The sequence below is a fragment of the Balaenoptera acutorostrata genome, chromosome 15 (genome assembly GCF_949987535.1).
Source record: "Balaenoptera acutorostrata chromosome 15, mBalAcu1.1, whole genome shotgun sequence".
NCBI classification, from domain to species: domain Eukaryota; kingdom Metazoa; phylum Chordata; class Mammalia; order Artiodactyla; family Balaenopteridae; genus Balaenoptera; species Balaenoptera acutorostrata.
Genome location: NC_080078.1, coordinates 81,750,110 through 81,773,122, shown reverse-complemented (window position 1 = coordinate 81,773,122; position 23,013 = coordinate 81,750,110). Strand labels below are relative to the sequence as shown.

Genomic DNA, 23,013 nt, shown 5'->3' with positions numbered 1-23,013 from the left:
CTGGCAGGTACCTAACACTAACCAAATTGAAACAATTAAAGGGAAGTTAAAAATCTCTCTCTCTTAGCACGTATAACATGACTCCTAATTATCCATTCAGGTTTTGCTTTAAAAAACCACGTTGGTTGGTTTTTGCCTTTCAACACTCCCTAAAGGCCACCTCATGAGGACAGGACCCTGTATTCTACAGGACCCTAGGGAGTATGTTTGAGTAGGCGGGGCAGTTACAACACAGCCTGAATTCTGGAGGCCCCGTGAAATCCCAGAGTGGTAAAACTCTTGGGTGAGAGCTGAAAGAGCTAGTTGCAGGGAGAAAAATAATAACTGAGAGCCCTTTCTTTTTCTAAATGTTCTCAAGAAGATTGGTCCTTGTAGAACAATGCAGAAGACCTAGAGGAAGAAGAAAACCACCTTCCATCTGAATGGGTCTAAATTGTACATAGAGAACAGATCCTTATTTGCCTTTGGGTTGAGCAGCTTGGGGAAACCCATGACAATGATACCTATAAGAAAAGTGCATGGAACTTCCAGACACCGGGGAGTTCAGGCTGAAGAAAGAGTTCAGGAATGGCTTCTCCATTCCTAACCAATGAAGAAGTAGATATCAACGTTCTAGCCTATGCCTAGCTCTGGAAAGGTTGCTTTGGGGGTAGGAAGGATATTGGAATTCTCATACTGTGTTCAACCATGGACAGTCCTAGTCAAGTCTTCTGAATCAGAGAACAGCACCAAGCAGTAAAGACAAGCATATTTGTGACCTGATGAAAGGCATGTCCCATAAACATCCCTATTTGAGATTTTCAACCTCCACCTTATCCAAGCCCTTATCATTTTTCCTAATTAGGAAGCTTCATAGTAGATGTTCAGTAAGTATTTGTTCATTGAATGGTACCTCCTACCTTCTAGGGGCAGTGTGGGGAGGAGGTTAAGAATGTAGAAGATGGGGCTTCCCTGGTGGCGCAGTGGTTAAGAATCTGCCTGCCAATGCAGGAGACATGGGTTCGAGCCCTGGTCCCGGAAGATCCCACATGCCGCGGAACAACTAAGCCCGTGTGCCACAACTACTGAGCCTGCGCTCTAGAGCCCACGAGCCACAACTGCTGAAGCCCGCGTGCCACAACTACTGAAGCCCACGTGCCTAGAGCCCATGCTCCACAAAAAGAGAAGCCACTGCAGTGAGAGGCCTGCACACTACAACGAAGAGTAGCCCCTGCTCGTCGCAACCAGAGAAAAGCCTGCGTGCAGCAACGAAGACCCAAAAGCAGCCAAAAATAAAAAATAAATAAGAATGTAGAAGATGGACTCATTGCCATAGTGCCAAATCATGGCTCCCAACCTGCTACTTCCATGACCCATGTTAGTTTCTTGAAGCTTCCATTTTCTTGCTGGTAAAACAGAGCAATAAAATTGTTCCTCTAAAGGCTCTGGAGTGATAAATATATGAACTAACGCATGTTATTATCTCATTTAGTACAGTTCCGGGCACTTAGCACTCCACTAAAAGTTAGCCGTCATAAATAATAATTTTTATTATCTCTGCTAATATGAGTATCCTGTCTCAGATTATACAGGTGCATAATATTAACCAGTAAAAAAAGTACTGAATGCTTTAATGTTTGTAACTTCGTGTGGGTGTTATATAGGTTCGTGTGGGTGTTATATAGGTTCTTGCTGTCCGCAAGCAGAACAGCCAAGATAATAACAGTAGAATCCAGTCTTCCTCTTTGTTCCACAGAGCTTAACCTCCACTTCCTACAATCCCTCCCTCTAGCCAGGAGGAGGAGACCATAAGCATTGAAAAAATACATGGGGTTAGACCTGAGTCCAGATTGTTAATAAGAACTGAACAATTCATTGCCAGATTTCTTAGGTCTTCTATCAAGCATCAAGCATAGAACATTACTAAATCCACAGCTAAAACTACAGACTCCAGTATTGGTCCGTATCTGTCTGTGGCCAGTTAGCTTAAAGCAGTGATGCCTCAGAATCACCTGGAGGGCTTATTAAAACACAGATTGCTGGGTCCTAACCCCGAGAGTTACTGACTCAGTAGATCTGGTGTAGTTCTCAGAGTTTGCATTTCTATCAAATTCCCAGGTGACGCTGAAACTGCTGGTCCCGGTATCACACTTTTAGAACCTTGAGCTTAGACTGTTGGTTTAAGGACCCAAATCTGTGACGTCAACCCCATTCAGCCCTGTCCCTGATGCCGCTGGCCACAGGGGGCGCTGAAGATTGGAAAATAGAATGTTCGACATAGCCCATCTCTCTGCCAGGGGCAAAAAAATACTACAACAAAACATCCATCATTTAAATGTTACCAATAGATAGCTACCAATGGTTTAATTGTTTATTTACTTATTCATTCATTCTATATGTTCAACCACCTTCTGGTTCCAGCATCAGTATTTTCATCATCATTTATTTATCCCAGAATTACCTAATCCCAGGGTTTAAGACTTTTATTGTCGTTATTTTTGGAGACCAACACTTGAATTTAATCAGACTCTGGTTATAGACCACATGGAAATCATGTGACTCACAAGGAATGCATTTCTAGTTGGTCTTCCATTTGTCTTGACCTTGAATCTCAACAATGAATGACTGAGGTTATCCATTTCACAACCTCCCTTGCGTTCTCCATGTTGCTGTGCTTGTGGTAGCTGAAAGGCCATTGTCTGTTTGTTATTTTAGTCAGTGAAAGGGGATGGAGGGATCACCCACTCAGAAGAAATAAATGGGAAAGACTCCAGCTACCAAGTAAGTGATCTGTAAACTCGGTTCAATGGTGGGTTTAGCTGGCATGTTCTTGGTTCTTTCCAGCCTCATTTCTGATGCAATTCTCAACCACAGCCAACTCATTTGATGTCTCTAGATTGGGTGCCTTCAATGGTGGGTTTAGCTGGCATGTTCTTGGTTCTTTCCAGCCTCATTTCTGATGCAATTCTCAACCACAGCCAACTCATTTGATGTCTCTAGATTGGGTGCCTACTGTATACCAGGCACCATCTTGGGCTTTGCAGATGCAAGCATGAACAAGCTAGAGTTCCTCAGCTATTTCTTACTGCAGAGCTCCTTCATGTGCTCCTCCCTCTCTCCACATGGACAATTCTTTCCCATTCTTCACATCTTGGCCTAAATGTCCCCTCCTCAAAAAGCTGTTCCCTTTCCACCCATCATCCCTGCATCTTGTACTTTTACTTCATGGCACTTATCACACATTGAAATAAGTCATTTGTCCATTAGCTATCTGTCTCCCCTACTCCTTCCCGCCCCTGTCTGGAGTATTTGTAGAGCAAGGAAGGGGCCTCTTCTATTTTTTTTATCACACTGCATGGTGCCTGGTACATAGTAGGAGCTTTTTCTGGAATAGATGTGTGAAAGACATGGGATCAGGCGGTTCGTTTCTATCATTTTCTCTATTCTAAAGAGACAGCTATGACATTTTTATAACTATATGTATTCTTTTTTTTCCCAGTGGGATCATCTCATGCTCAACACCCTATTTTATAACCTGCATTCTTTTTTAACTTAGAAATATACCTCCACAAAAATGTCATCAAATATTCTTGTTCTAATTTTGCCAATACAGAGATGTGGTTAAGAGCATGGGTTGCAGACTCAAACTGCCCGGGTTTGAATCCTGGCTCAGCTATTTTTTAGCTGTGTGACCAAAAGCAAATTACCAATCTCTCCATGCCTCAGTTTCTCATCTGTATAATGGAGCTAGGAAAAGTGCTGCCTTATAGGGCTGTCATATTTAGATGAATCCATACATGTAAAGCACTTAGAACATTCCTGGTATAGAGGACTCAATAAATGTTAGTTGCTGTGTTTATCAGCATGAGCTGCCATAACAAAATACCATAGAGAGGAGAGAGAATGAGTATTTTGGTGTCTCTTCTTACAAAGACACTAATCCTATTGGATCAGGCTCCATCTTTATGACCTCAATTAACCTTAATGACTTCCTTACTCCAAATACTTTCACATTGGCTTTATATGGCTTCACCATATAAAGCCATAGCTATTGCTGTTGTTTTATTACTATTACTATTGTGCTTCTGATGAGAAATTATCACCCTATAATGTTGTTCATATCACACACAAATTCCAGCAATTACTAAATAATTTATGATATTTCTACTTCCATAATAATTAGTTTATCCTGTATATTTCAACATGGAATATATTGCTTTTTAGTGCATTCAAATTATTTTCATTTTTCTTTTTTAACTTATTACTATACCTGCCCCCCAAACCCATACTCTAGACCACTTTGGAACCAAAAATCCCAAAGGTTACTACCTTGGAAACATGATAAACTTACGTTATTCACCATGAAACACTGAAATATGTTTGTACATTTTGTCTGGAATCTGACAGTGAAACAGTTATGCCAGTCATTTTGGTGATTCTAAAATCTGAAAACAGTCAGTGGAAATTTGAATGAGCTGGAAACGTCATTCTATTTACACTCATCTAGAAATGTTTTGAGAATTCTATTTTCCAGGGCTTTGGATCCAGACGTGAGAAGATTGGTGTGTACTATTGGGAGATGACAAATGCTTAGTTTAACTTTGGGGGGTGGGAATAGACACTCTCTGCTCCTTTTAGATTTGCCCTCTGAGTTATAAAAGCCTTAGTTGATGTTTCCATGAAAAACCCAAGAAATTCCCAGCCTGGGTTGGCTTCCAGTGTGTGAATCAAATGGGATGTTCCAGTAACCTTGTCCTCCAGCTTCCTGCCAGCCTCCCTGGGTTCTAGGAGAGGAGACACTCGGATTATTCAGACGGGAATAACTTTTGTTATAAATTTTGAGACAGCGTCAAGCCCCAAGCAAAGGTTCTAATTCTTCTGCATTTCATGACAACGCAATCATGCACAGTTCAGATTCTTAGCTCACTCTGAAGGTAAGGAACCGGCCATGTATTGTTTCCAGAAGTTCGTTTCTAAGCCATTCTAAAAAAAAACTTAGGCCTAATAGGGATGGAGTAACCATGTGGTAAATGGATATGACACACTGAAAGCTCCCCTCTTGAAAAAAAATCAGTGTCCCATGAGAGCTGTTGGTTTGTAGGGACTTCCCACTACATACCCGAGTGATGTGCTAACGGAAGTATTTTGGAAACACTTGGAAGGTGAGTTGCTGGCCATTCATTCAGCCCATTTTGATGGCGATCTACCATGTGTCAGGTGAGGTGCTGGGAATAAAGCAATGGAAGAGAGACAGAGGAGTTTCGTGCTCCGGAGGGAATCAGAACATTTCCAAGTGAGCAAAGAAATCCCCGCGATGACTGCAAACATGAAGAAAATTCAGGGGCTTCCCTGGTGGAGCAGGGGTTAGGAATCCGCCTGCCAACGCAGGGGACACAGGTTCCAGCCCTGGTCCGGGAAGACCCCACAGGCTGTGGAGCAATGAAGCCCCTGCGCTATAACTACTGAGCCTGTGCTCTAGAGCCCGCGAGCCACAACTACTGAGCCCGCGTGTCACAACTACTGAAGCCCGTGCTCCTAGAGCCCGTGCTCCGCAACAAGAGAAGCCCACGCACCGCAAGGAAGAGTAGCCCCCGCTCGCCGCAACTGGAGAAAGCCCGCATGCAGCAGCGAAGACATAACGCCGCCAAATAAATAAATATTTTTTAAAAAATACAATAGGGAAAGGTAGTTAAAAAAAAAAGAAAAGAAAATTCAGCAGTGTTCCACAAGAAGGGGGTCATGCGTCCTTAGACCCTCTAATCAGGGACTGTGTCTCCAAGGAGGTGATGACATTTGAGCTGAGTGAGACCTTCTGGGAAAGAAGCAGTCATCTGAAGCCCTGGAGACAGACCGAGCAGAAGCACAGCCGGTAGGAAGCTCTGAATTGAGAATAAGTTTGTTCAAGAAAAAAAAGCACCGTGTGGCTGGAGCAGAATGGGGGGGGGGGGACGGGGTGGGTGGGATAGAAGATGAGGCTGGAGAGACACGGGGACTTGATTCAGCAAGTATATTTCTTGAGCGCCTTGTCTACACCCGCAGCTTGGATGCACAGCCCCTCAGAGTCACTGCTGGTAGTGTTAAGCCAGGACGACCAACTGATCCCAGTTTGCCCGGGACGTTCCTGGTTTTAAAAATGCAGGTTCCATATCCTAGAACCCCCTCACTCCCAGACAGACCAAGACAGTTGGTCCCTTTATGCTTGGCATCCAGACACTGTGTGCAGTGGGCTTTCCATTACTAGCTAATTTAATCCTCACTTAACACCATGAAGTATGATTTGTTTGTTTGTTACTCCCACACAGAAGAGGAAGCTGAGAGATCACACCATTTATTCCAGGTCATACAGCAAGGATGTGATGAAACCAGAACCACACCATGTTTTTGTTTTTGTTTTGGTTTTTTATTTTTTATTTTATTATTATTTATTTATTTTTGGCTGCGTTGGGTCTTTGTTGCTGAGCGTGGGCTTTCTCTAGTTGCAGCGAGCAGGGGCTACTCTTCGTTGTGGTGCACGGGCTTCTCACTGGTGGCTTCTCTTGTTGCGGAGCACGGCCTTTAGGCACTCAAGCTTCAGCAGTTGTGGCATGCGGGCTCAGTACTTGTGGCTCACGGGCTCCAGAGCACAGGCTCAGTAGTTGTGGCACACGGGCTTAGTTGCTCCGCGGCATGTGGGATCTTCCCAGACCAGGGCTCGAACCTGTGTCCCCTGCATTGGCAGGCGGATTCTCAACCTCTTTGCCACCAGGGAAGTCCACATGCCATGTTCTTTTGACTCCAGACACTAAGCTTTTAGCTACTCACTGTACCTTAAAATCTTCTATGCAACAAAAACAGTTAACAGGGTGTTTGAGCAGGGTCACTGGTTTCTGGCCTTTGTGCAGAGCAGCACGGTGGGAGTTTCTGTCTCTTTCTGAGGCGAGTATGTGCTCTGGGCCCTCTGTTATACTTGACATCTGTATCTTAGCATTTGCTACAACTTCAGCAACTGGGATCTAACAAATATTCAGGACATGTGCTTGTAAAACATCTTCTTGGGCTGCACTGGATGTCTGAGGCTTTGTTCTCCAAGGAGTTCTGCCCTCCAGGGGGGCACTGCAGCCTGGGGAGGCCTTCAGGACGGGAATTTTCTCTGTCTTCTTGCTCATTTCTAAGGGGTGTGTTTGATTCACGGATGTGAAATGACAGTTCTATACCCTCTGAATCAAAACTGCCACTTTGTCATAGAACTTTGTGACTTGGGGACAACACATAAATTTTATGAATCATAAATTGTAAATATGTATCCAGTGGGCCAAATGTAGCCCACAGGGATAATTGTGTTGTGGTTGTTTGCTGTGAACAGGGCTTTAAAACTTCCGATGTCAATATTTTTAAATTGACATATTTTGCATTTAAAATAATTCGATTTCAAGTTTCCATTGAAAACATACAAGATACGACAGCACTGGGGCTGTAATCCTACATCGTATCTTTTGGTGGGTCTGAGCAGTTGTTGCCCCTTTAGACAAGGCATGTGGCATTCAATTCACCACAATCCCCCCTACTGCAAATTGTCTCCCCAACATCAAAGCCAGCATAGCTTGAACTGTTTTTCGTACACTAGAGAAATATTTCTTTGGCCTTATGCTGCTTTCACAACTGGGGAAATAAGTTCATCATATGATTATTCCTACCCCTAGCCTCTTTCATGTTTTCTTTTTATCTGTCTGGCCCCCAGAGTCATTTCAGTTCAAGTAAATTATGGGAAAAAGTCTTTTACTTCCTAACAGATTTTTGGTTGTCTGTAATTTACCTAGAATTTTGGATTTTACAGCCTTACTCCTCCAAATTGTAGGAACCAAGTAGGAACGCAAACATTTCACTTTACCATGAAAAGATGTATGTTCAAAACTAAAACAATTATCTTCTTTTACCACTGTTTTATGAAATGACTGTTTCATGCCAGAAATTAAGATAGACATAATCATGAAGAAAAGACCAAGCATCCCCAAGAAGAGTCATATGTGGTTGCAAGTGGGAGAAATCCGCTCAAAGCTGGCTCATACAAAAAGGGGCTTCAGGAACAGCTAGATCCAGGGGCATGTGCGATGCCATCCATATGTGGGCTCTTTTTCCCTTTCTCTCTCTTCATCTCTCAGCTCTGCTTTCCTCTGTGTCTCATGGTTTATTTTTCAAGAAAAAAGAAATTCCATTTCCAGGATTTTTTCTGGAAATGGTGGTGGTTCTGGAAGCTCCAGGCTTTCATCTTCACAGCTTCAAGTTCAAGGAAAGGGAACTGACCTCTCTCTCGGTTGTTTTAGCAAAGCCCTGAGATTAGCTCAGGTTTAGCTGCCTTTGGCCAGGTGGAACCAATCCCAGCATCCCAGTCACATGCAGTGCTCTGACTGGCCAGGCCTGAGTCATGTGCCCTTTGTTCAGGGATGAAATTAGTGTGTCGAAACCACAGGGAATAAACCAGAGAGAAGGGTGGTTCTCCAGGGAAAACCCAGGTTCTAGTTCCCGAAGAAGGAGTAAAGAATGCTTGCTGGGGAAGTTTTCATTAATGAATGAATGATCAGATTGGTAAATAAATGTCCCCACTGTGACCTCATACCAGAAAAACTATTTCCACATTTTTCTTATTTTTTTCCATCTCACCCAGGAATCCTGAACACGTAGACACCATCCAACCTTTGAACATCTCTGTTTTAACACGTTTACTCACCTGCTACTGAGCGTTGTCTTGCAGCCACTAGAAATGCATTTTGTTTGAACTTGCTCTAGGCCTCAGAGTCGACTGAGAAGGCGGTGGTGCCGCCGGAGTCAGAACCGGCAGCCGCTGGCCAGAAGGGCAAGGAGGGCGCCTCCAAGGACAGGAAGGCGTCCGCCGAGCCCGAGAAGCAGAAGAGCAGCAAGCCGGAAGCCAAAGAGACGGCCCCGCGCGCGGAGCCGGCCCCGGGGGAGGTGAACTCGCTGCGGGACGGGGACAAGCCCCAGAAGAGGCTCGAGAAGCGGCGACAGCCCCTCGGGGGCTTCTTCAAGGGCCTGGTGGGTGGACGCTTCGCCTCTTCTTTCTGGGCTTTTGGGCCGGGGGTGTGGTGGGTCCCGCCTCCAAAGGGGACCGGCTGGCCAGGGGGTGGCTGGGCCTTGGCCAAACACCGAGGACCTGCTGTGTGCAGGGCGCAGAGAGCAAGGTGGGCGCAGGCATCGCTTTTCCGCGGCCACAGGCAGGTGTGATGCTGATTGGCTGGGGGGCGGGGGGCAGAGCTGGGAGGCGGGGGCGGAGCTGGGGGGCGGGGGGCGGAGCTGGGAGGCAGGGGCGGGCACAGGAAGGGAGCCTGAGGGTGAGGACGTGGCCTGGCCTTGGGTTTGAGAGGAGGGGCGGGGGCTTCTCAGAGGTTCCATGTGAGGAGGGACCTCAAGTTAACCTGTAGAGGGATGAGGCAAGGAGAAGTCTGAAGGCAGGTGAGGTCCAGGCCATAGGTACAAAGGTGTGCGGGAGAGACAGCACGGATCTGAGGCTCAGTCTGGCTGGAGGAGAGGGAATTCAAGGATGGGGTGGGTTGGCAGGAACAGGTGGTGATGAGAAGCAGGGATGCTCGTCTGTGGCCAAAGACAGCCTTGTGGGGTTTCCACCAGGGAAGCTGCTCTGAGCCTGGCCCTGGGTGGTGGGTATACAGACCAGGCTAAACTTATTAGCTCCTTCTCTCTGGGGAAGTCCAGTGAGGGGTGAGTGGAGGCCAGACATTAAATAATGAATTAAGCTTGGGGTTCTTTATTTGTGCCTATTTGGTTCTTCTCTGTCTCCTTCTCCAGACTGTTAGCTTAGGGAAGGCAGTGGCCAGACCTGTCACGGGCAGACGTGCTGTCCCCTCCGTCCCGCCACCCACCCCCGCCAGCGTGTGGCCAGAACACAGTCGACACCCAGGCAGCGTCTGTTGATGAACGAGTAGATGGAGTGAAATATGATACTAGTAAAGGTTTCATTATATCTGGGATAACGTAAATCCTGGCAAACGGGGAGAGTCTGAAGAATCATCACCCAAATAATAAGATGATCAAGCGTAAACTAGGAGAGACAAGTGAACTCATACCCAGGGCCCGTGGGAACGTGGGTTGAGCCAGGAGGGCCAGGCAAGGAAATACTACTGGCATCGGCTATGGGGCCAGTGAACTGGGGTTCACCTTCATGTTGCAATGAAGATGGGGTAGTTACGTGAAGCAAACTGCCCTAATCATTCCTAACTATTCCGTTTCATGAATATCTGTAGACATCGGTGCTCTCTAATATTATAGATAGAGGTTAGGTGGGGGCTGTGGTTCCTCTGGCCCCAGTTTGGTCTTTAGAAGCATCTCTGGGGAGTTTATTAGAAATACAGAATCTCAGGCCCCAGGTTTAAAATTTTATGATCAATGTCATCTATTTCTGTCTCATCTTTGTGTCCTTGAGTATGTGTGTAGAACCTCAGTTTGAGGCTCACTTTCTAGTGGGACACATGGAACTATAAAGTAGATAAATTAAAAAACAAAAATGTGAGTGTGGGAAGTCACGGAGGGGAAATAAACATGGTAATGTGATAGGGTTACGCTGGGGATGAGGACAGCAGTACGTGTGCAACTTGGAATCTATGGATCCAGAAAGTGTTTCTGAGGAGATAATATTTGAGATGAGACAGGATTGATTATCGGTGCCAGACAGGAAGAGAGCAAGGCTCTTTGTTCCAGGAGGAGGGAACAGCAAGTGCAAGGGCCCTGGGGTGGGAATGCGCTTTGTATGTTTGAGGCCCCCCCGTTGGTGGGAGGTGGTGAGCTAGGTGAATAATAAAAGTCGCTAAGGTTGGAGCAGTGGGCAGCTCATGCTGGCTGTACAGGCTGTGCGAAGAATGTTGACATCATCCTACTTAAATTGGGAAGCTATTAAAGGGTGTTAAGCAAGGAAGTGTTGGACCTTTGCTTGTAGCCTTTAAAGACTATTTTGCTGCTATAGTGCAGAAATGGCTATAGAGTGGCAAGAGCAGAAATAGATGCCCTGGGTAACACTTCTAGGGTTACCTGGGAGAGCCAATGGCGGTTTGGCATTGTGATGCCTGCAGAGATGCCAAGACGTGGGCAGGTTCTAGATCATAATTACAGTTCAAGTCACCAAGCCCTTCCTCTGAGGCTGTGCTTCACTTATATTCATCATCTCTTTAATTACGGCAATGTCCCTTTGCGGTAGAAACGCTTATTCTTCAAATTCTCCACCTTCCCATTGTCAGGAGACTCCCAACAGTGGTGGAGAAGGAGGGAGGGGTTTCCTGCCACTTTGCAAGGATCCGATCAAGCCCTGAGGACTGCCAGGCTGGACACATTTCCCTGGGGTTGTCTGACCCCTTTCCTGAGAGGGCAGCGCCGGCAGCAGAACTGGCACCAGCCCGGGGGCCCATCGAGGCCACGCCGCCTACAGGAAGCGAGCCTCTGGCCCCCCTCACCCCCGCCCAGCCCAGCCTCAGCCCTCAGGCCAGCCACTCCCTGCGTGACCTTTGCCCTCCCAGTGACATCCCCTTCATTCTGCCCCTTTCTCCCTCCTCCTCCATATGCTGCTTGGATTCTAACAGAAAGCAGCCTACTTGGTATTACATGAAAACTTTGCAAAGACACGTTTTGTGAGAAAAGTAAACAGGCAGTGTGGTTAGAAAGTGATTCGAGAGGGTGACGGAAGTGAGCTCTAACTGTGGCAGGTTTTCTACGCCCCAGGTACTAAGTACATTACAAGTCAGGACTCACTTTATCTTGGAACAACCCCCTCCGAGATAAATGTTATCGCCTCCATTCTAAAGATGAGGAAACTGAAGCACAAAGAGTTCAGCCATTTGTCCAAGATTTCACAACTGCTAGAAAGTAATATAACCGGGCGCTGACCTCGGGCATCTCACTGGAAACCGTTCTCTTACCCTCTGCCCACGAATAAGGTGTGTTTATGTGGCACAGCGCCTGGCAGAGTCGGTGCTAAATAAATGGCAGTTGTTGCTGTTGATATTACAGCTCTTCACTGGGATGCAACTTCTTGTATGTTTCTCTCCAGGGACCAAAGCAGATGTTGGATGCTCAAGTGCAAACAGACCCCGTATCCATCGGACCAGTGGGCAAATCCAAGTAAACAAATCACCACGGTTCCCACCAAGTTCTGCCACCAAGAGGTCTTCTCCCTACTCCATCTCCTCCCCAACCCCGCTCCATGTATATATGTTTTCTTCTGATGGCCATCGAATGAAATTCTGCCTACAAATTAAGCCTGAGCTGTTGTATATTGAGGTGTATTATTTCTGTCTCTGGTCCAGTCTTTCCTGGTAAATAACTGTCAAGATGGTTTAGCAGGTTAACGAGCCAGGTCAGAAGAGTCGATGGTTGCCAAGCAGGTGGGGGGAGGGGGCCGAGGACTGCCTTCTGGTGAAGTTATGAAAAATGGCCGGTGACGAGTAAGTTGCAGAAGGAAAACGCCTGCCTGAAGCATCCTCTCAGCTTGAAGAGGAGAGACAAGAATCGTTTGTTTAAGTTCACATCTCAAGGAGGGAAAACGTGGGCTCTGTGTTGGGAGGTTGCCAATTTTCTGGAACGGAATGTGTGGGGAATGACAAAGGAATGAATAAGAGTTGTTTTACAAATAGGGTCCTTGAACATTACTGACGAGGGGGAAAAGATTGACTGGAGAGGGCTTGACATAATTTGGGAAAACAATTGCTTTTTGAGGCTTAGTGACAAGGGCGGGGATTACAACTTCAAAAAAAAACAAAAAAACAAACCAAACCGAATAAATGAAGTTGCGAGTTTATTTTTCAACACTAGGGGGCGCCAAGGTCTCCATTTTCATCCCGCATCCTGCATCCCTAACAAAGATTTCGGTCTCTGCAATCTTACATTATTAATGTTTCTCAGATGGCTGAGGGGCTTGCTTCATCTGTTCTGTCTGACACTTATCTCAAGTCTGTCTGTAATTTCCTAATGTTCTCAGGATGTGCTCTGATAAAACCCTCCCTATAACCCCAGTTAATAATAAAAATTTATAGACGATTATTCAAATACCTGAGTTTTTTTTAATACTTGTACAGAGGAGTACATAGGACGATGAGTGTATTAAAATGTAATCCACAGTAGCCATATCATTGACTGATACCATGTTACTGTATCTTTTTCTGATTTAATAAAAAGTACATTTACATCTGAAGGATCTTTTAATTTTCAACTTTGAAAGCAGGTCTCTCATGCTCTATGTCTGAGATGCCTTTATCTTCCACAGTAGAAAATCAGTGCTTTTCTTCCATCTTATCTCTTCTCCCAGATCCTTCTCAATTTCCTTGTATGTGGGCACATGCACATACAAATGTGTGCACATGTATATTTGTATATACGCACACATGCACATATATACAAACACTTTCTTAGGCCACGCCGCCTAGAGCAGAGCCTGAGACAGGGATTCAGATGCATGTGTTATGCTGAAGGAAGGCTTCCAGGGGAAAGGGAGGAAGAGAAGGACAGGGCAGGGATTGGTCTCAGCTGGAGTTGAGTTTCGTCCTGATCTGCCAGGGGGCCCTGGAGCATGAATTGCACCATAAAGTTGGTTATACCTACGGGCAGGGGTCCGGCCTTTGTCCCCTTGTTGGTGAGCCATGGGCCACCCTGGGAGGTATCAGGACAGGCAAGCTGCTCCCATTGAGCTGAGAAGCTGGATCCCTTACCGGCTGGAGGATGAGGGTCATCCCAAGTGTCCACTACAGGTACACATGTGTACATGCAGGCATGTATTTATACCCACATATGCACACATTCATACTTATAGTTACTTCTGTACAGGAATAGATAAATGTGTGCACTCATTCCTAATCATACACAGGCAAACAGACACGTGTAACTGACAGAACCACATGCATACACTGACTCATACAAATCCATTGCATGTACAATCCATCACACAGTGATTGGAAATAACATTGAACATCCTCTCCTGACAAGTCTATACCTTAGGCAAATAAAACAATGGCTTAGGCAAACAGGCCTTTGGAAAATGTGTTTGGGACAAAAATGTTCCTAAAAAAACAAATTGGGAGATCCTTGGCTCCTGGAACCTGCTGGCTCCCAGCTTGGGCTGCCTGAATGCTCAGTTTCCAATAAAGACCAGAGGCCTTTTCCTTGCAGAGGGGCTGGTTTCTTCGTCCCTCCTGCCCGAACCTGGAGAGTCCTCAGTGTCTGTGACCCACCCAGCTCAGAATGACCTCATGCTGCTTCATGTCTGCATGCTTAACTTTGCCCAAATCAAGAAAAAACAAAACATTGGGGAAGCCCTTGGTGGGGGGTGACTTTCCCTCCACCATCGCCATTACAGTACGTGGGATGATTCAAGGCAAACAGGCAGCTGGTTACTGCTTTGTCTCTAAACACCAGGGGGGTTGCCTGGTGTGACCTTTGGGCTCCAGACCATACCAGTCTATTGAGAAAGGTGACAGTATTATTTGCAAACTTCACCTCACTGGATACAGGGGCTTTTTGCCCTGAAGAGAAATGTCCCCGGGCAGGACTGAGTCACTAATGTAGGAGCCCTCCCACCCTCTCCCGCCCCAGAAAAAAATTTTTTAATTTTTAAAAAGAAGTTCTCTGCTGCGAATCTTGCTGGAAAGCATGCCAACAGTTTTCTGTAACTGGTTTCCCATCCTCCTGGCCAAAAAAGAGAACAATCTTGTAATGAAATTGCTTTTTTTTTTTTTTTTTAAGAAAATTTAAGCCAGATAGGACTCAAATAAATGGCTTATTGGGGGGATTCTAAAGCCAGTTGTAGCCTGAGAAGCAAGTTAAAACTCCATTTTTGAGTTTTGTGGGGTTTGTTTGGTTTTGAGTGGCGAGCCAATTCCTGATGCATTTACAATAAATACTAATTTCCATGCTCCTGCTGAACTAGTGTGAAAAGAGCGCACAGTCTCCAAGTGAGCTCAGGAAAGCTCCCAGGACACGGATTCCCAGAAGGACTGAAGTTCTTCAAACTACAGAACCCAGGAATGCCATTTGGATAGCAAAACGGCACACAGTAAAATGTTAAGAACACCCTGAAACTGAAAGAGAAATTGAGACCTGGAGGAGGGGGCAAAGGTACCTTTTTGAAGTTGACATACTCATTAACTTATTTACTTATTTATTTTTAGGTGCACATGGAAGAGTGTCTTCTCCAATGTCATGAAGAAGTGCCCTTTCCAAGAACTGGGCCATTGAGCTGAAATGGCTGTGATCGGGGAAAACAAAAATCAAAAAACTCTGCTTTCCAGCTCCAGCCAACGGTGACTTCTGGACTGATATCCATAAAAGAATTCGTTCAAAGGCACAGTTGTTCTCAGCAGCCCCTGAGGTCTCTCATGAATTCATCATCTTGGGGAAAGGGACACATACCACCCAAGGAAATGCCAAACAGGGAAGGAAAAGTGAAGTTCTTGTGGTTTTATTGTACCCCCCCTGCCCTTTAAACAAATTATCGGGGATTTAAATACACACAGACACACAGACACAGACACACACGCAGACTCTCGTTGTTTGTTTGCAAACAGATGCACTGGGGTCCCCTTTAATTAGATTCCAAGAGGCTAGAATCTGTCCTGCTGGCTCCTTCTCAAAGTGCCTGGAAGGGAGCAGACCTGACAAGTATCATTTCTTTTGTCAAATAATCCCAAGTTGATCTTAAGCCTTACAAAATAAAATCAGATCGCCACCCTACCTTAAAGAGAAGGAAAGGAAAATGATTTCCATTATTAACTCACCCAAGTTGCATATGCAGGGAATGCGCTTTGCAGAAATGTAAGATGATTCTTATCAGCTTTTAACTATCCTCCCAATGTCCCTTTTTCGGCCTTTTAAAAAGGCAGTTTGCTCGGTGAGTAGGATTAGGTTCCTCTGTGGTCTAGATCTTGTTCACTCTATCAGTGGAAATAAAGGGACTCCAGCCCCCCTGGAAATTATGGGCTCCATTAGGAAGAAAAGAAATTACTTACAGAACAGCAAATTCTGTAAATTTGTAATTCAGATCTTAGCCCTGGCCTGAATGCCAGTCAGGAGCCAGCCCTTTGCATAAATTGGTTTTCTGGGAAGTTTAACTCTTGCGCCTCTGTTTCCCTTCCCCAGAAACCTATTCACTGGAGCCTCTCTATCCCCTGGCCCTTTAACTAGCCATAGCCCATGCCTGGGTAGCAACCCGTGCAATTTCACAGAAGTAAGGGTAATAATAAGGCCTTACATTAACACACTTCACAGTTTATTGCTTTTTGAATACATTATCTAATTTAAAGCTGTATGCCCCTAACTGAACTTAATTGCCTCCTTTGTTATATTTTATTATGAGGGGGACTGGTGTGCACCTGTATGGCTTTTTTTTTCCCCCCAAAGGTGCACTTCTTAACAAAATGGCCTCCAGCTGGGCTTCTGGCAATGATTGCTCATTGCTCACATAATTTATTCTCGTTGAAGGACATTTCCCTTTAAATCTGGCCACAGGGGGGAGTTCCAAGACCTGGGGTTCCACAGTCTCTAGCCTGGTCCTTTTCCCTGACTGCCCAACCAGGAGGCTGGGCTGAAGCAACTCTTTAAGAATGCGTTACTCTGAAGTAACTTCTAGAAAGTGGTCAAGTTGAATGAAGAGAACTAGAATAAGAGGGCCAAACCGGGTAAGTCAATTGCCTTCTGTGATTCTCAGTCCCCCAAACAAAGATAAAATTGGTTGTTGGTTGGTTTTTCCATTCTTATCAGCTCAGTCTTGGAAGAAGCTTGAGGGAGGGTAGTGTGACTGCAAACCGTTTAAGCTGGTGTCATTGCCAAGCGTGGTGTAAGTCACCCTCACCAGCCCATCATGCCCCACAAAGCAGCCTTACCTCTCCCGTCTCCACACCCAACTAGAGGAGCGGGCAAGTGACTTATCTCGCCAGTTTCCTCCCTAAACAGGAGGCTAATAAAAGGGCCAACTTCACGGAGTTGCTGTGAGCATGGAGCAAGAAGGAGCAAGGCAAACGCTTCGTGCAGCGGCTGGTGCATAAAAAACAGTACAGGAGGGCTATTAGAGCACAGGGAATTTTAGCACAAAATAACTGAAAACTCCGACTCAAATTGGCTAATTAATAACAAAAACAGTAGGGATATTTATCATTTCATGTAACAGGTGTTTTGTCACAGCCTGCCTCTGATTCTCTGGGACTCTGCTCTGCCACGTCCCATGAGCTGACTTCATCCTAAAACCAGTGCCAGATGATGGCTGCAGTGCCAGACAAGGGAATTACGGGATTACCATAATCAGTTTTGATTTATCATTTTGATGAAATCGATATTGAGAAGGCAACTAGGATAATGCAGTAAACAGTAAAGCAAGCATTAATATCAGTATTTTTAAAGGTAGCCATTCCCCAAACCAACCAGGCCCCTTCAATTCAAATTGATGGGATTTGAGCAATTATGATGCCTGCCCTGCAAACCAGGGCCATTAGACTGTGGGCTCGTCAAACACCGGGGACCTTCTTGTCTCATTCACTGCTCTATCGTCAGTGTCTAGCACAATGCCTGGGCATAGTAGATACTCAATAAATGGCAACCGAATGGGTAAATTGATAAATATTCTATGGCCACGTCCACTGGGAAGAGGGTTGCCTTATGCTCTAGTATGAGTTTATTTTAGCTCCAAGTGTTTGATCACTCTAATCAGACATCTTCCCTCCTCAGGTGCCCAGCTGAGTGGTCCTTAAAGTGTGGTCCCATAACAATCAGTATCAGCATCACCTGAGAACCAATTAGAAATGCAAATTCTCAAGCCCTCCTCCAGACCCACTGGATCAAAAACTCCAGGGGTGGAGCCTAGCAATGTGTGTTTTCACAAGCCCTCCAGGTGGTTCTGATGCAGAAAAAAGTGAAAACTACTGGTCTAGGTTGAGCTCTTACTTCACTGAACATCAACTAAAAAAGACCAGTTCAGAAGATGCAAAGATGATAACAGCTAACAGTGGACTTTATGCCGGGTATTGTGCTTCACATGAATTCCCTTGTTTACTGCCCATTTTACAGATGAGAAAACCAAGGCTCAGAGAGGAGAAGCAACTTTGCCCAAGGAAACACAGGTCAGAACCAAGGTTGAAACCCAACCTAAGCTCTTAAAGGCATGTTTTCACATCTGTGGGAAAGACAGGCAGACAAAAAGACAATCATAATGTAAGATAAGTAAATGCAGGACATTGTGGAACTCAGAGGAAGGCACTGCTACAAGACTACAGGGGATGGCCATTTGAGGAGGTGACAGTTGAGCTAACTCTCAAAGAATGGCCAAAGGGGTTTCCAGCAGAACAGAAGTTCAAAAGCCCAGAGTCTACAGAGAGAATGGCAAGTAGCTCAGCATGGCTGGAGTGAGGCTGCGGGGGAGGATGGATAAGATGGTGAAGCCCGGGGAGGAGGCCAGACCAGGTCAACAGGGACGCGCAGTAAGGAGCCCATGGTAAGAAGTTTAAACTTTCTCCTGAGGGCAGTAGGGAGCCATGGAAGAGATCTGAGCTGGAGGGTTACATAATCAGATTTGTATTTTGTTGCAGGCGTATCTAGTAATGCAAACTCAATTCAACTAATATTCGTTGGATTCCTTGAGTGACCTGAACTACTAGATACCATAAAGTATAATCATTTTGTTTTTAAGACTCTGTAACGAGTGTAAGAAATACTCAGATAAAACCTCTAAATGGCACTGGTCCTTAAAAGAATGCTTAAATGCTTCTTTCCAAGCGTCGTAAGTGTAAATTTGGAATTTTGTCCCACAGTCCATCCAGATTACCCACATCTATGAACCAAGGCTGTGAGATCTTGAGTCAGTTACTTTACCTTAGTTTGCTCATCTGTAGAATGGGAATAATACTGGAACTTAACTCAGAGACTTGCTGAGAAGGGTAAATGAGACAACGCATTTATGGCTTGCTAGCATAGTGCCCGGCAAGTGTTAAGTGCTCAGTCAGCATTATTGATGAGGCTGCAGGTGACATCTGTCCAAGGTAGAGTGTACGTCTTCTCTTTCAAGGGCTCAAAGCCCATCCAATCTTTGGGACACCCTTAAGCTGCATCCCCGTCTTTCCCCGTCCTGGTAACCACTTGTCTGTCTGGCTCATCCAAGAAAAGAGAAAGGAGGGAGGAGAGAGGGAAAAAAAATGTTGATCTTCCCTGGTGTCCATCCCATTGTAAAATAAAGTAGAATTTGGGGTGGGTGGGGGAGGGAACTCAGGTCTGCCTTTGACTTTCCTTGGTTGTATCTACTTATACTATTAGCCAGGTTGCCATGGTAGCAGATGCTATGGATGCCCCGCCTCATTGCTCCTCAGCCCAACTCTGAGTTCACGGGTACTGATAACTTCCTACCTCAATGATCCCTCCATGATTTGCTTTTCTTCTTGGTGGCTTCCTCCAGGGGCTGTGAGAACTTGTTCAGCCCACATGCAGGGCATCCTGGAAATGCCTGAAAGTTCATGTCCCCAGAGGCTACCCTCAACCAGTGAGGGATGGAAAACGGTGGATAAATATCTCAGCTTCGCCATCTTTTGGGGGGGGGGGTCTTCCGCATGCTCCCACAGTGTCCCCAGCAAGACTGAACCCAGCTGCCCCAGTAGTAACACACTCACAAGCACACTCTCCCTCATTCACGCTCCCGGGGACCCCTTCCCAAATAAACAACCTGCGTCCAACTTCTTGTCTCAGGGTCTGTATCTAAAGCACAAACATCTGTGTCTCACTTAGGGTTCTGTCAGGGAACCTCGCTTGTGCCAGTAGTTTAATAGAGGAGGATTAATACGGGTAGTGGTTTTAAAGGTGCTGGAAGAGCTGACAAGGCAAGCATGTGACAAGGAGGCCATCCAGAGATGAGACGCAGAAGGAAGCCACAACCACTATTAGGGCCAGACAGATAAAAGGAAGAGGTGATGTTACCAGACCAGGGAACCCGGTGGTCCTGTGGGAAATGGAGCGCTATGTGGGGAGGCGCAGGAGGGGAAAGACCGCCTGAGGGTAGCTGTGGGGAGGGGGGGTCCGGAAGCAGTGTTTTTCTGCTGATGGGAGTGAGAAATATCTTGGTGCCAGTGCCTTCCACTGGCTGAAACGAACCAGGAGCCAGTTGGCAATGGAACCTGGGAAAGGCAGTTTGAAGGGAAGCATGGAAAGAGGAAGTAGGAGCAAATAGGCGAATGCCCAGCACAATCTGAGGCCCTGCTTTGAGAGAGAGAAAAAGAAAAAACGGAGCAGCTTTGGTCAGGGACCCATCCCCTCCCCTGGATCCACAGACAAGAGCACATCTACTATGGTCTCTGAGACAACCCCATCACCTTCTGTATCTTCAGGACAGAGTAGTGGTTAAGGACACAGGCTCTGGGTCCAAGGGCCTGGGTTGGAATTCCAGGTCACTTCACTTCTCCCAGGCTCACTTTCACATCCATGAAATGGAGCTGAAAGTGGAATCCAGCGCCTGGGGTTGCTACGGGGATTTAACAGCACACTCCCTGCAAAGCAGTTAACACCGTGCCTGGCACATAATAAGTGCCTAGTAAATGTTCACGTTTATCAGAACATTATGAGATTCAACTGTCGCTTGAGTATTTGGAAACTGATTAAAATTCCTGCTCAGACTTGTTTCTTCTTCTCTTAACCACTCAAACCCCCAACTTCAAGTCTAGAATCTGAGAATCTGCCTCCAGTCTCTACTTCACTGCCTTTAAAAAACAAAAATAAAACACCAAGGAACTTTTCCACTTCCACAGAAGTTCTGCCAGAACTGAGGGAGGAACAGCCTTCTCCACCCCTCTTGGCTCACAACCCTCTCTCCGCAACCCCTGTCCCCTCCCTCTCTTGGCCAGTTGTTCACAAGTAGCTTAGCAGTTTTGAGGACACAAAAACAGGAAATTGTGCACCAGTCCTGACTAAGGCTAAAAAACTCATGTGCAAACTCTGCAACATACAGATTTCTTCAGCTCGCAAAAAAATAGGGCCTTGAAAAATCAGGTCCCCTAGCCAAGATCTCTGGATTTGCTTAATCATTCCCTTTGCAAAATTATAACTTCTTTAACCATGAAGAAGAGATGGTGAGAAAGAGGGAGGCGGGAGGTGAAATGTTTTAAGTTAACCACAAGACAAGACAGGAAATTCTGGAATGGGGGCTGGTGGTGATGTTTCTTTCATCCCTCAGTGCCATAGCAGCCTTGGATAGCAACTCTGGAAAAATGACCATGCTAGGAGATTTTTTTTTTTTTTTTTTTTTTTGCTGTTGACTCTGACTCAGAGGGAAACCTAGGCTTCTTCATTCAGGGGCTAAATAGAGACTATTGGATCCAATAAAAAAAAAAAAGAGAGACTATTAGAGACGAGAAGCAGAGAGACTGAATCGTCTCCGTCTGACCCTTTATTTGACGCAGACAGCAAACATTTGTTGAGGGCCTATTCTGCCCTTGTTCTGTACAGAGACAAGGAGAAAGATAGCACAATTTTAAATCTAGAAACTCTTGCTAATATAGCTGTGATATGTGTAAAGCAGAAACCCCCAGGTCTAGGAGGAGAAATAAAGAAATCCACCATGGCAGTTGTAAGCTTCACCATTCCTCTATCAGTAACTAATAAACAAACCGACAAAAGCAAATTAGTAGGAATAAATTTTAAAAAAATTTGACCAGCACTATTTACACAGTTGGTTGAATTGACATTTATAGAACAAAGCAACCAATAACTGCAGAATATGTAATGTTTTTCAAGTACATATGGAATATTTACCAAAATTGACTGTATGCGCTGGCCACACAGTAGGTCTCAAATTTAGAAGATGGGGTGGGCAGTGTTTGCTGTTAGATTGGATGCGAGTATCAGAAAGAGATGGAAGTCAAGGTTGACATTGAAGACTCGGTGCTCTGAAGTCAAGGGTGACTGGTTCAGGCTGCATAATTACCATGTTGGAAAGATAGGGGTGTGTGTGGGGGGCGGGGGTGGGTGTGTGGGTGGGTGTGTCGGGGTGTGTGTGTAGCAGTCATAAGATAGTCAGGAGTATTTCCATGTGTGAGTCAACCTGGGAGTGAACCTGTGTCCAACTGAACATGAACCAATTATTCAAACTTGGTTTCTGGAATATTCCCAGGGTGAAATAAGTCCCTGGTTTTATCACTGTCTTCTCAGTTGAAGTGTTTGCTTGTCTTGTGAACCGGGTTGGCATTATCTGTTTCAATTTGGAATGGTGGACACACAGAAATAAATCTATGAAAGTCCCATGGCGTTGACAGACACTTCTGAAGAAAGGAGTGGATGACCCAATTCCTGGCCGCCTTTATCAATGTGGGATTGGTTTATTCATTGACCGATTGAGTATCAGTTGTGAGCCTGGGCCTGGGAGAGTGGTAAACAAGAAAAGCAGAGGACACTCCAGTATGGCTGAGGAGGGATCCATTCCCAAGGCCATATATCAAGGAAACGCTGTAGGAAATCCCACATGCATAGTTGTGTTCCGTACCCTTGTGTGATATGTTTGGAGTAGTAATTAAGAACATTCTAGGATTCAGTTCTCCTATGAACTATCCCTAAGACATTGGGCTTATATAAAACATCACGTCTCAGTTTCTTCACTGTAAAATGGCAGTGATATTGATAATACCATCACTGTAGAAGTAAACCAGATTAAACTCCCAGCTTGCTCAGAGCAGTACATGGGATTAAGTTAGCACAAAATTAGCATTTGCAGCTTTTATCGTTATGCTGCTTCAAGCATTTTTATCCTTTTAAAAAAAATTGTGAAATCATATATTTCTTTAAAGATTATACTCCATTTACAATTATAAAATATTGGTTATATTCCCCATGTTGTACAATATATCCTCGTAGCTCACTTTATGTTGGATTGGCCCAAAAGTTCTTTCGGAATTGCTGCAAGAGCTTATGGAAAACCCGAACGAAATTTTTGGCCAGCCCAATATATAATGTTTTATACCTCTTCATCCCCTACCCTTCTATTGCCCCCCTCCCCGCTTCCCTCTCCCTACTGGTAACCACTACTTTGTTCTC

General features: G+C 45.4%; 1 protein-coding gene across 3 annotated transcripts in view; it reads left to right on the top strand.

Moving 5' to 3' along the window:
• Positions 1–13,103, top strand: part of BCAS1 (brain enriched myelin associated protein 1) — a 114,895-nt gene extending 101,792 nt beyond the window's left edge. For all 3 annotated transcript variants that reach the window (XM_007185279.2, XM_007185281.2, XM_007185280.2), the window contains 3 exons: positions 2,695–2,760; positions 8,743–9,006; positions 12,023–13,103. In XM_007185279.2, the coding sequence (XP_007185341.2) occupies positions 2,695–2,760; positions 8,743–9,006; positions 12,023–12,097 (405 nt within the window). In that variant the 3' untranslated portion in view covers positions 12,098–13,103. The remainder of the gene's footprint in view (positions 1–2,694; positions 2,761–8,742; positions 9,007–12,022) is intronic.
• The last annotated feature ends 9,910 nt before the right edge of the window (positions 13,104–23,013 follow it).